The 14,056-nt window shown below is 41.1% G+C and overlaps 1 protein-coding gene across 2 annotated transcripts in view; it reads left to right on the top strand.

Moving 5' to 3' along the window:
- Positions 1–13,736, top strand: part of LOC102007048 (liver carboxylesterase 1-like) — a 28,957-nt gene extending 15,221 nt beyond the window's left edge. For both annotated transcript variants that reach the window (XM_005388325.1, XM_005388323.1), the window contains 8 exons: positions 618–722; positions 2,385–2,423; positions 5,077–5,217; positions 6,887–6,967; positions 7,232–7,379; positions 11,756–11,887; positions 12,997–13,069; positions 13,367–13,736. In XM_005388325.1, coding sequence (XP_005388382.1) covers positions 618–722; positions 2,385–2,423; positions 5,077–5,217; positions 6,887–6,967; positions 7,232–7,379; positions 11,756–11,887; positions 12,997–13,069; positions 13,367–13,550 — 903 coding nt within the window. In that variant the 3' untranslated portion in view covers positions 13,551–13,736. The remainder of the gene's footprint in view (positions 1–617; positions 723–2,384; positions 2,424–5,076; positions 5,218–6,886; positions 6,968–7,231; positions 7,380–11,755; positions 11,888–12,996; positions 13,070–13,366) is intronic.
- Positions 13,737–14,056: the final 320 nt, after the last annotated feature.

Genomic DNA, 14,056 nt, shown 5'->3' with positions numbered 1-14,056 from the left:
TGGAGCCAGGAAGCAATGCTTAAGGTAAAGACTAGGGCTCTCCTGAAAAGGATCACAGTAATACTCAGTGACAGCAAGGACCTGAGCTCTTCTGATGATAAGAAAAGATGAGTTCACATCAGGAAAGTCAGTATGACCAGCTTCTCCAGGAGAATCAACAGCACCATCTTCCTCTTCAGTTCTCTTTTGATGCTGCTGGCCACAATCCTTAGGTGGGCCTTCCATACCCAGCACCACACTGATTCAGTTCAGCTGGGGGTTTCAAATTTACCAGTAGTTCATTTACCACAGCCAGAAAATAGAATTTGGGCTTCCATTCTTACAATACCAATCCACATTACTATTCTTCAGCTATTCAGTTTTAAGATCGCCAAACCATTTTAATAGAGATAAGGTGGTAGAAGACACAGTTATTGTGTAATTGGCTTATGCCACAGTTAGTAACTGAAGCAACACTGTGGAAATCAGAAGCTACACCTCCTGGTCTAGAGCAATTCTTATTACTGTTTCCCATTGCTGTATTCAAAAATTTAGCGTGAGATAAAATGCCTCTGTCTGTACTGATAAAGGGAAGTGATACTGCCCTTGAGCTCTGCTGTTGCCTATGGTCTCTGCAGCAAATTGCTATTACTGCTGGGTGTGAAACCACCACATCAGCTGCCATGGTTCAATGTCTGCGCCAGAAGACAGAGGACGAGCTCTTGGAGACCACACTGAAAATGGTGAGCATGTCCATTCCAGTGGCCCCACCACATGTACTTGACCCTTGACTCCAGCCATCCAGCTCTCCTCTTGTCCTGAACATATCACCTAGGACAATATCTCACCTACCCTGGGTAGGGTCAGACTCCTGATCCAAACTGGAAATTTTGTGTTTCCTTTTCATTGTGAAATACCTTAAATGCCAAAAAATGTCCAAAAATAACATAAATTATATAACCCCCCAATTCTTCAAAACTTAATATTTTGCCATTATTGCATTCAGATGTATTTGTAAGAAATTAATTCTTTTACATTCACAGAAGTAACCATCATCCGGAATTTTGAGGCTTAAGATACTAAGCACAAAGATTATATAAAAAGTTTCAGCATATCTAACGGTTGATTAAGAAGCTATCTAAATTATAATCTTATAGTGGTCCAATTTCCTAGATTTTCTAAGGTTCTGCTTCAATTATGATTACAAAATAAATACTTCTCTACCCATTCACCCACCAAACCATTCATCCATCCATTTTTTATCCATTATCTAATTATCCATCTATGCAGCCACTAATCTATCCAATCCATTGATAAATCAAATATCAGTTCATCATAATGTTTTATGCATCCTTCTTCAGTAATTTCAAAATCCATGCATCATCTATCATACATCTATACTCTGCCATCATTCCAACAAAAAGAATGATCCATTTATCATCTATTTTTTAGTTTTCATCCTCTATTCATATGTTCATCCAATTCACCAATACCCCATGTGCTGAGCAACTTCATGTAATCATATACTCATGGATCCACCCTTGGTAAATGTGTAGAGGAAGAATGTCAAGGGGAGCAAACAGATATGAAGTGAGCAAAGTCCCTGCTACCAAGAAACCATCCAAAGAGAAGCACATTCACGTACCTCTTGGGTTAAATGAAGTGTGTGCACAGAGAGAGGGCACATTCATTATAGCCAGTTGGGATGCTCCATAGAGCAGGTGACCCTGAAAGGCTGATGGGTGGTCATGTCAGTCTGCCCTCCCAGGGAACCTGAACAGGATAAACACCCTGACAATACAGCATCCAGGGCCCATAGGAACTCTTCATTTGTAGGGGAATGGCATGAATGTGATCTCCGGAGTCACCTGAGTCCTTGACTTCTCTATCTGGATCTTGGAACCTGAAAGATCCTCCAATATCTCCATGGTGGGCCACTAGAACAGAAAAGCTGCCTCTATGCTCATATGCTCATAGCTGCCTCTATGCTCATAGATTGAGTAAATTGTGACTTTGGGACTTGAGTCTTGGTTCATAGTTCACACAAGGTGACTGAGGCTCAAAGAATTAAAACAAAACTTCCTCCTAATGCCAGGAAAGAGGTAAATGTTTCAGCTTCTTTCCTTGCAGCACAAGATGACCTAGTTTATAAGAAAAAGTAATCACAATAGCAGCCTTCCTGCCAGAGCTCCAGGAACCTTGGCTTGAGGTCTCAGTCTATCCTTCCCTTTTTGATGCCTACCTCTTCCCTGGCTTACTGTTTTACACTTTACTCATGCCCAGTGGAGCTCATATCCTGCATAATTCTGCTAGGTGAGAATGTATGATACCTTTTTGCCCAGCTCAGAAGACTAGCTTCTCCCCAAGGAAGCCTTCTTACCCCATTATCTGCCTTTGTCTTACAGAAATTTTTTACTCTTAATGTACATGGAGACCCCAGAGAGGTAAGGATCTTTGATTTTTTGATTAGAGGTTTTAAATGTTAACACCTTTAAGCACCTACTCATGGTAAATGAAAGAAATCTCCTTTGAGAAATCACAGTCACTCCTTCAGTGTATATTTCTAAGGCAGAGAGACAGGTAGTGACTTTCTGGTTAACACAGTCGAAAGAATCAGAGGCAGAACTGAAATTTACTCCTTTGACTTTCAGTCAAGTGCTCCTAGTTAGTAACTCTGTCCCCTAGACTAAGACTCCCCCGTTTCACTTGCATTTTCTGTTCCTAAAATGGCCTGACTGAACTAGGTCTCATTAGAAACTTCCACTCTCTGGATTAGGTAAGGGGCTCAGGAAGAGAACAGATCTCCTGAGAGGACACAGATTGAGGACAGACTAAAGGGGACAGATTGCCTGAGAGGACACAGGGTTGATTAGCTATGCCTGAAGGGAGCACAGAATCTCAGTCTGGAGGACACCGTCTTTTTCCACCTCCTGGGAAACTCCCACAGTCGCCTCCCACCTCCTCCTTCCTCCCCTCCAGCCTACCAAAGGGTTTCCTAGGTCTGGTGACATTAACTCTGCAGCACCTTAAATTTGTGTCCTCTGCTCCCTCCCCAGGAATCATAGCACTTCTCTTAGAGGCTTTGTGAGGATGAAATGAGCTGTACTCATCCATTTGAAGAAGATTTCACAAGCATACTCTGTTGTAGCAGCACCTGGTTTAGTAGCTAGGATGTATCAGTGAAATAAACAAGTTTCTCTCATGTGAATGTGACATGTAAATGTACCCAGAAGCATTTTTCCAGATGTGGACATGTGAATCAGTTTCCACTTAATCTGTGATCATGAGTTTTCATCAAAGGTAAAACTTAAAATTAATATATTTATCAATATAACACTAGCCTATCCCAGATTCTATTCTTATGGTGTTCTTCTTAATTGAGGCACCTTGAGGGTGAGGAGCTCAGTTCCTTCATGAAGTAACCTTTTTTTAGTGAGAGCTCTGTGTGTAGATGGGGAGATCGGTAGGTAGACAGATAGGTTCATACTGCGTACAGTCAATCCACATTAGTCACAGATTCTGTCCTTGTGAATTCAGCTATTTGCAAAAACATATTTGTGACCTCAATGTCAAACCCACAGCGTTTTGTGATCGTTGCCAGATATATGCACAGCAGTGAGAATTAAGTCACTTAATGCACATGCGCCCATCTGAAATAGAATACAGCAGTGCTCTGCCTTGTTTCATGATCCATACTAGACCTGTTCACTTGTGATATATTTAGTGCCATGTGGGGTGGGATTATTTTTACCATTTTGCTGTTTTCTGTTAGTTATTTATCTACTTAAAATGACTCCCAACCATTGTGTTGAAGTGGCTTCTAGGGTTCCTAAACACAGGAGGTTGTGATGTGTGTAAGAGAAAATACAGGTGCTGGGGGAGCTTCCTTCAGGCTTGAGTTAGGGTGCTGTTGACTGTGAGATTAATGTTAATGAGTGAATAACTCAGTTCATCCAAAAGAGGAAGAGATTTAACTATCTGCAGGTGAGGCCATTCTGAGAATGTGTAATATAATATTAATAGTGGGTAATATAACTGTGGAAAAAGATAAATTTATGAATTCATGAAGTGATGAATTATTAAAAAGTATAGTAGACAGCATTGTTGGGAGGCTTAGGCTAAAGAAAAAGTTAAGCCCTTCCTGATTGGTGTTATATCACAAATAAATACTACTTATAATTAATTCTTTATGAAAAATCTGTATTATGTAACTGTCTTAAAATAGAAACTTATACATACAACAAAGAACAAAAAAAGTAACCAGAGGCTCGAGCCTAGATTCTTCCCAGAGCAATAGTTCAGTCTTCACTAGCGTTCATGGTAACTTTATAGAGCATTCCTATTGTGAATAACAGGAATCAGCTATAGACAGAAAAATAGATGATAGGCAGATAGGTAGATAGATGATTGATAGATAGATAGATAGATAGATAGATAATAGACACATACATACATACATTTCAAACTGTATCACATGTTATATAAATATATGTGTGTGCATTTATGTATGCATATACATACTGAGTGAACTATCTAACCTATCTGACAGTGTGAAGATTCCTAATATATGAAATCCAAAATCCTCCCAAATTCAAAATGTCTTGAGGGCTGACATGATGCAGCAAATGTCCTTCACAAGCACCCTCACAGATACATTGAAAATATTGTATAAAATTGCCTTCAATCTCTGTGTAAGGTTTATATGAGAAGTAAATGATCTTTGTGCTTGAATGTGGATCTCTTCTCCAAGTTCACTGCATCTCAATATGTATGTACCAATATTCCAAAATATGAAAAAAATCCCAAATCAGAAACACTTCTGATCACAAATGGTTTGAATAAAGAGTACTCAACCTGTATTTACCTTGAGTGAAATTTTCCACCCTTTCATGACCTAACCAGTAACAGCTGCTGGTCAGAGCTCTACCCTCTGAGGTCACAAAGACTTTGCCCTCTTTTTAAGAGGTTGAGCTTCTGTGGTCACTGCTTATGGCCACTCAGTTCTACAGTGTTGGCCTTGCCCTCAAATAGGCAGAGAGGGGGACATAGGTGGCACCTGGACAAGTGGAATCACAGAAAATTGCTTCTCTTACCTAGAGCTATCCCTTTCTGACCACTGTGATTGATGGAATGGTGCTGCCAAAGGCACCTGAAGAGATTCTGGCTGCAAAGACCTTCAGCGCTGTCCCCTACATTGTGGGAATCAACAAGCAAGAGTTTGGCTGGTTTATTCCAACGGTGAGATTGCAAAAGTCTCCTAGGATCACCCTCAAAGCCCCATCAACACTGAGTCCCATGAGCTCTTCCTTATCCAACCCTTTTTTGGAGTCCACAGCAGATGTCCAATTGGCATGAGTGTGCATTTCCTTGGAAACCTGCTCTAGGATGGATCAGCTGTGCCCTGGATGTTATAGCCCTGTGGGCCCTCACCCCAAACACTCTACCTTCTCTTTAGAGAGTCCTGAAGTGTCCTGGCTAGGAAGCCTGCAGAAACAGTAATTGTGCAGGTGAAAAATGCAAGGCCCCCTAGGAAGGGGAAGGAGCTGGGAGCCTAGGACAATCAGGCTGGGGTACAACAGCGCCCACCTTGGGCCTGGACTCAAAGTTTCCATAGGTCACACATGCTCTCAGGGCCATCATTGAAAAGGTTCAGAGAAAGTCATTTCTTCAAGAGTTAAAATTTATTTCTACAAAAAAAGGTGCTTTCCTTTGTTCAAGATTTTAAAAAAAGCTAAATGAGTAGTTTAAGGCACTAGGACAGGTTTTGCTTAGTAATACAATAACAATAAGTATGACACATGAGCTGAACTCACATCCCTAACACCAAAGTTTGGAGACACTCCCAGGCTAGATTGGAAGCACTGTGGATGTGAGTGAGGGATGAGTCCACACGGCAATGCCGCAGGATTTGCTCATGCACACTCTCTGCAGGAGGAATGGACCTCTTTCCTCAGGACCGGAAGAAGGGCTGTAGTTGAAGCGAGTCTCCCACCAAAGCTAGCTATGATCTTTCCCTAGGAACTAGCAGGGAGATTGTTCTCTCCCTAAGTGCATTTCAAAGAGAATTTTAAAAATCTTTAAAAATTTTTTCAACTCAGTCCTTGAGAAAACAGTTTTTGAGAAAAGATTAACTCAAAAGCAGAAAAGGGGTTAATTATAAGTTTCCTAAAGTAACTGTTGTAAGGGAGGATTCAAGGGGCTGTGTGTCCTCACTAGGTTTTGACTAGAGGAAGCAGTAATTTCACCTGAAAGCACTGAGCTTTCTCAGCCCAGCAGTTTGAGGGTCTCATGGCCTTAAGAAACCAGGTGAGAGCTGAATCAAGTCTGTGAATAAAGAGATTTGGTAAAAGACATCACATGCTGAGACTTCTGCAGTTCTCACTTCAGGAGGGTCTCAGAGCCTATCAATGACCAAAGACATACTGCTTGATTTTGTCTTCCTGAGTCATCAAAATCTATGAGGTAGGATCTGCGCCCTCTGCTCCTAAATTCTTTGCTCCAACACGATGCTCATCTAAATATTCCCTTGCTGCTCACATGACCTTTGTATGAATTCTAACTTGATATCTAGAGATATGATGTGGTAGGTGATAGATAGATGATAGATAGATGATAGATACATAGATAGATAGATGATAGATAGATAGATAGATAGATAGATAGATAGATAGATAGCAATGGACTGATACAACTTCCACTTAACATTTTTTGTCTATTTTGTACTTCTTGAGTTTCTGGATATAAACCCAAAACTTGATTCTTTAATTTTATTCAATTCAGCAAAGACATGGGCCCATTAAGGCCTAAAAAACAGGACCTTCATTCTGCACTGGTTTGGTTTGACTGATCTGGTTCTTCCGGTTAATTCCCAATGATTCACAAATACTTGACCATATTTTTCAAACAGATGATGGGTTTTCCACTCTCTGAAGGCAAACTGGATCAAAAGACAGCCACGTCACTCTTGTGGAAGTCCTATCCTCTTACCGTAAGTGTCTAAGGAATCGTGGGAATGGATTGAGAATAAATGAAGAGCAGGGGTCTGGCCCTAAATCACAGAACAATTCCATAGTAAAAGAATGTCTGGGACCTGGAGTTCTGTCCCCATTCTTCTGTCTTTCCCACTTTATTACCCCAGGATGGATTTTCACAGGATTCAAGCAGGTTCATAACTCACACAAACCTTCCTCCCTGGAAGCAGAAGCTGCATTACTCACCAGATGAGGGTGATAATTCTCTTTATTCCTTTCAGAACATCTCTGAGGAACTGGCTCCAGTGGCCACTGAGGAGTATTTAGGAGGGACAGATGATCTTGTCAAAAAGAAAGACCTGTTTCTAGCCTTGATGGGAGATGTGATGTTTGCCGTTCCATCTGTGATTGTGGCCCGTGGCCACAGAGGTGAGTTCCAGAGGCTGGATAAGAGAAGGACACTGACTCACCATCTCAGTGTCTTACCACTCCCCTGTTAGCAGAGTGCAAGGTGTAAACTGCTAAGAGTTAGGCCTTTATGGCTGGTTCCATATTGCACAAGGGATACATTCTAACTGTGGTATCTGATAAACTCTTCAGAAAAGGATGCAAATCCAAGTAATTACTTAGAAAAGTAGTCTCAGAAAATACCAGCAAGATGAAGAGGAAGTGGCATAGGAATAAGAGGGATGCCCATCCATGATGCATTGCCAAGCACATGTACACTTTATGCAGTTGGGAATGGAGAGCTCTGGAACTCAAACAGAAGACATCTCTGGATTACCCTGTTTAAGTGGCATGGGGACTGGGTATTTATCCATGAATAGATACTTGTCATAGATTGAAGGCTTTTCTGAGGGACTTTTAAGTTTGTAGTGCTTTGGCCTGCTGCAAAGATGGGCAGAATAGTCTGTAGTGACCAGAGAAAACCCTTAGGCAAGGAGCTACAGATGCTGGAGATGGAAGTCAGGCCAGTCTTTCCAGAAATGGAATGTACAATAAGTGAGGCATCAGTAACTTCTCCTAAGCAGTTTCTTACTTGCAGTTGTGATAGTAATGAGGATGGACACAAATAATGATTGGTGAATCTTAGAAGATATATTAAGGTCTTCAGAGAGACTGAACAAATAAAATATACCAGATGGAAGGATGGCTAGATCAACAGAGAGATAAGGGGATTTATTATGGGAAGTTAGCTCATGGGATTATGGGGGCTAAAAAGTTCCACTGCAGGTTGTAGCCAGCCCAGAGAACCAGGGATGTTGCTAGCATAGCTCAGTCCAAGTCTGTAGGCCTCAGAACCACAGAAGTCAAAATTGCAATTCTCATCTGATATCTAAGACCCAACACCCTTGTAGGCTACTGGTATAGGTTCTGAAGACCAAAGGCAAGAGATCCCAGAGTTCTAATGTCCAATAACAGGAGGAGAGTGTCTTAGCTATAGAGAGAAGAAATAACCTTTTTTCAGTCTTCCCCCACTACTCTCAACCCTAGCCAAATATCCTGGTTACCCTGAAGGTGCATCTTCCCTTCTTAGTCTACAAACTCACATCTGATGCTCCTCCAGAAATACCCTCGAAAAACACTCCAAAATAATGCTTTATCTTTTCTCTTAATATTCTTTCATTCAGGTAAGTTGACACCTAAAACTAACCTTTAGAGGTTTCCAAGGTCAGAGGTGGCTACAAGTAGTCTGATAAAACTAATAGAGGTAGGGGAAGCTGGTGTGAAACACAGCATCAGTCATTGCTTAGGATCAAGAAGCCCACAAGGAGGAATAGAAGGAGGAGAGTGGAGAGGAGGTCTGCAGAAAGTCAATGTCTGATTGGCTTCTGTCTGTCTCTGTGTGTGTAGAAATGGGTAAGATGAGGGCCACAGGGGAGTCTATCATGGAACCTTTCAATATTGTGCCAGTGCAGTGTAGGTGGGATGCAAAGTTAGGAATGCCTGAGCCCACCCAGAAGGAAGTATGTGGTGTGATCAAAATATATGGTAGATATATAATGTTAAAAATTTATTACAATACATTGCCATTAATCTCCCTCCAAATACTCCATCTCACTTTGAGCATACCTATACCATCATTCCTTCCATTTTCTGAAGCAGTTTCAGAAGTCTTCTTTCTTGAGTGTCTTTGGTTGACTCAAATCTTTCAGGGCCATTTGACTTTGAGAACAGCCAGAAGTAATATGGTGGCAGACCCAGTGAATAAGGTAGATGAGAACATACTCTAATGTTTTCATGAGCCTACCTTTCCATTGGATGGCACTCAGCAGCAGCATTCACCATATTTTTTAAATACAATTATAAAGACATTCATGAAAGAGTACCTGTAGGACTGCTTTAGCAAGTAGCAAGAATGATGAAATAAATATGACCAAAGCAAGGGGAAGTATTTTTGAGAGGGATTAAAAGCAATGTATCTTATACTGTAATAAATTTTTAAAATTTAATCATTCACTGTATATTTTGATCATATATCATATCTCTTTCTGCAATGCCATTTGGAGAGACTCATGTGACTGTTTTTATAACAGCTCTCATCTGCCTAGTCTCAAACCAAAAAAATATTTCTCTGGTCTTCTGTGCTAGGTTAGAAGGGCTTTAAAAGTCAGTGGTTCATAGCTGGATGAAAATTAGCTACAGTAGATGTACTAGGTGCCTAAGTACCCCTCAAGCACATTGTTATACAGGAGCTAACCACTGCTACCTTCTCCGAGGTCCTAATGAAACCTTTTTCCCAGGGCTGACTGGGGTCCAATCTGTGCTTCCACAAACTGGGGTGTGCCTCCTGCTGTGTGTGTCTAATCTATGGTATTCCAGCCTACACATTGGATGGTTCCTATAGAGAGCTTGTATCTTTCATCTGACATTTTATATATTATATATCATTTAAAAATTAATTTTATATGACAATTTTATTCAGATATCATTGTAAGAATTTCCTCAGGTCAATAAAATTCCATTGAAAACATCCATTATTCCATCAACTAGGTACCTAAAATTTACTGTTCCTTTCCTCTTGGAAACTAAAGCTGGCTGCTCAAATTTTGATACTACACATAACATTTTGTTGAGTCTTCTGTGCATAAATGTTTGCCATATCTTCAGTAATTTTCCAAAGATTAGGTTTTAGAAGTGAAGTTACTGGACTAGACCACAGGAACATTTTTAGAGTGTTTGATACATACCGCAAAATTGTTTTTCAGTGTATGAGACTGTGAATTTATTTCCTGTCTTTCTCATTTACAATACTGAAATAATTTTTTAAAAAACCTCCTCCTACATAATTTTTTTTGCTAGCACTCTTTTTGTCTCTCCTTTCATGTTGTTCCTGATTATTACTCAAAATGTGCCCTACTTTCTTTGAAGACATATGTCATGATTGTACAAATTTTATAAATGTCAGTGGACATCATGCTGTCTAAAATGCATCCTGTTATCCACAAAAGGCCTTTTCTCTTTTATTGTGGTCCCAGTTCCTTTCCTAAACATTTGAATGGCAGAGGAAATTTTATTTTTCCTTCCAACAAGTTCTTGACCTTGAAGCAATAGCTTAATGAGTAGATTACACAACCACAGAAATTTGCTTGTTCCAAACACCAATTTTTGCTAAACCACATATGTAGTGATGAAAGTTGAGAGGGACATTAAATAACTATTCTAAATATTTATACATAACATATATTTTTGAATCATTTTGCAGAAGAATATTAAATTGCATGAAGAAATGGTTGCATATGCTACAAAATAACATGCAGTTTTATACTAATTTTATATACATAGAAGAGATGTGTGGTAAAATATTAAAGGAGGCTTTCTCTGAGTGGTGCAATTAGAGTGATTTTGTTGTTTTTCTGTATTTTTCTGTATTTTTTTTCTGTATTTTTCAGGTTTCTTACTGTATCCAGAGAAGAAAAAAGTGTCAGATTTCTCCACCAATTTAGGGCTGATTTTCACTATTTTTTATGGGCATTATGACCAATGCAACCCTGCTGGGGTTCCAGGCTGGGGTCCATGAGTTAGTCTTAAGGGAGCAGGGATTGGTGGATTCAATGATTCAACCAGAAGGAAAAATTGTATCTTCTTGGGGCTTGGACAGGATGGTTTAGGGGGTGAAAGAGAAAGGCAGAGATGGGAAGAAAGGTAGGTGCACCTTTCCCTGACCCTCTTTTATCTGCTTCCACTGTACTACCTTAACATCCCTTGAACCGAGAAGGAACCAGGGATATGTGAGGTGATAGAGAAAATAAGAAACTTGAGTTTTGCAGTTTCCTGAGACACAAAAGACAGGCTGTTTTCTCTTTCCCTAGGCTTGTATTTAATTATCTTTGCTTTCAGAGGAGCAGCTTGGAATTGCTTTACTTTTCTTTGAATGGGTGACAAAAACACTGCTCAGAATTAGGCTGAATAGAAGACAACGCCCCATAGATCTTCTTGAAATAAATCAGCACCAGTCTGTTACCAGTGCAACGCATCCACTGTGAGCTGAATATATGTAGGTATTCTTATATATGAACCAGTCAGGAGGCAAGGGGGCTTATGTGAACTGAGGCAGGGTCTTTATGATGTCATGTGAGGTGGATCCATGATTTTAGCATTCATTCATGCAATCATTCAACCAATATCTGACTTAAGTCCCATTTTCATCTCGACTGGTTTATAGCCCTACACCAGTCCGGTTTTCTGAAACTCTGTTTCTCTACACTGCTGAAAACCAGAAGTTTCCAACGTGGCTTAAAACCTTGACACCAGTGAGATTTGTGTCTGGTAATGTGAACTGTGCATGACCTGTGTCTTCTCAGACGCTGGAGCCCCCACCTACATGTACGAATTTCAGTATCGTCCAAGCTTCTCATCAAACTTGAAACCCAAGACAGTGATAGCAGACCATGGGGATGAAGTCTACTCTGTCTTGGGGATCCCATTTTTGAAAGGTAATGACGCCCTTTCTGGCTATAAGGAAGCCTGACTTCAGGCTTGATATGGTGGCCATGAGCAAAGTTATCCTTTTCTCCTTTTCTTAGTTTCCTTTGAGGAACAAGCTACACTGGGCAATCCTCAGGCTTTCTCCTGCTCTGACACACATGCGGGAAGATGTGTATTAAGTGCCCCTAGCCATAGTCACTCTCAGAACCCTGACCTGGGACACCAACAGCCCTGGCAGTGGGCCCCACTCTTGGGAAAGAATGCCACTGCTTGATTCCTGATTCACCAGCTCCTATCAGGATGTGAGTGAGAGGAAGAATAGAATTGATGATCTGAGTAAGGTCTAGTTCGTATCTATGCATATCTCTGCCTATCTACATCTATATATTTTAAATTTATATATTGTTAATGTTAATCTATTTAAAAGTATAATGCTGGGGCTGGGGATTTAGCTCAGTGGCACAGCGCCTGCCTGGCAAGCGTGAGGTCGTGAGTTCGATTCCCGGTACCGAAAAATAAGTGAATAAAAGTATAATGCTTAAAGAGAAATTTTCACCAGTATTTTCAATACTTTCATTGCCTGCAGTTGCATGTTACTTGTGACCCACCTCATGGCTAGATCCACCCATCCCTGTGGGCATCTCCCACTGGGTAACTCCTTAAGACCTTTGCAGTTTTGATATTTTTTAGACTGTAAAATATGGGTATGATTGGGATATTTAGAAGAGACCCAGAGGAATCAGTGATCTCTCAAAGTAGAGGAAACTCTGGGGTGTGGCATTAGGACTCTGAAGAGTAGAGGGAGCAGGGTAGGTATGAAAGACAAAGGCAGCCAACTCATGGATGGACTACATGGCTCCTGTCCTAGATCAGCCATTCTCAAGCTAGAAGTGCACACAATTAACTTGTGTCTTCTTAAAATACAGATTTTGACTCAGTAGGTATAGACTAAGGGCCAAGACATTGCATTTCTTTTTTTTTTTAATTAATTAAGTGTATTGATACATTTTAGGTAACCATAATGGTCACATTCTAACAAGCTTTCAAGTCATGCTGCTGCTGCTTCAGACCCATGAACCACACTTTGCATAGCAAAGATTTTTCTTTATTTCCCCAGAGCATGTCTCAGAGGAAGAGATCAACCTCAGCAAGATGGTGATGAAGCTCTGGGCCAACTTTGCTCGCAATGGGTGAGGCTGGTGGCAAAGGTGTAATGGGTGGTGAGTGAGATGGGGTGTGGTAGGCCACATCTATCAGGAAAGGTGACTTCTAAAGACTCAGTGATCCAACCCATGATCCTGTGACCATAGTGCTCTGACAGATAGTTGCCTACCAACCTACAGGCTATCCACAAAGACAGAGAGATCACCATCTCTGGAGGTATAGAGGCCTCTGGGAAAATAAACCAGGGACCCCTGAAAATCTCAGAGAAATATGAGAACCATACATAGCAGCCTTGGGAAATTTGTATCTGATTCTGTTCATAGGAACCCCAATGGGGAGGGGCTGCCCCACTGGCCAAAGTATGATGAAAAGGAAGGATACCTGCAAATTGGTGCCAGTACTCAGGCTGCCCAGAGGCTGAAAGAGAAGGAAGTGGCTTTCTGGACTGAACTCAGGGCCAGGGAGGCAGTGGAGAAGCTACCCCAAGGAGAACACATTGAGGAGTAAGTAAGAGGATCAGCCAGCCTCAGAATCCTGGAGCAGCCAACACAGGTGTATTCTAGAGATGTTGTTTATAGGCTGAAGGTATATCCTGTGGAGGCTGGAGAATTGTTTGTTGGGCATAAGCAGCAGACAGGGAGAAAGCATGTTTGTCCTTGTATCTTCAATTTGTGAAATAAATACTCTTTTGGAGATCAGTCCAGTGTCTGTGTCTTGGGCTGGGGATGAATTCATCCTCTTCAGAGAGAGAGTATGTAGAGAGAGGTTTCATCCATAGGAAGGCTCTGGTTCTATAAGGATGGCTTGGCATGAAACACAGAATCCATCAGGCTTGGGTCAATTGGAGGTGCTAAGGGGATTCTGGGCCTGCTCCATTTCTCTGCCTCCCCTCAAAATTTCCAACAAGAGACTCTGGCATAGTCAGGGTGGAGTGTCTTCTCTTTGTGGAAATGCCTGTGGAGACTGATATGGCACATGCCAAGCATGTTTCTAGAAAAAGAAAAGGGAGAGGT

Source organism: Chinchilla lanigera, unplaced genomic scaffold (assembly GCF_000276665.1).
Source record: "Chinchilla lanigera isolate Chin_1 unplaced genomic scaffold, ChiLan1.0 scaffold00032, whole genome shotgun sequence".
Classification (NCBI taxonomy): Eukaryota; Metazoa; Chordata; class Mammalia; order Rodentia; family Chinchillidae; genus Chinchilla; species Chinchilla lanigera.
Note: the sequence above shows the minus strand (reverse complement) of the source record. Positions and strands in the feature narration are given on the sequence as shown.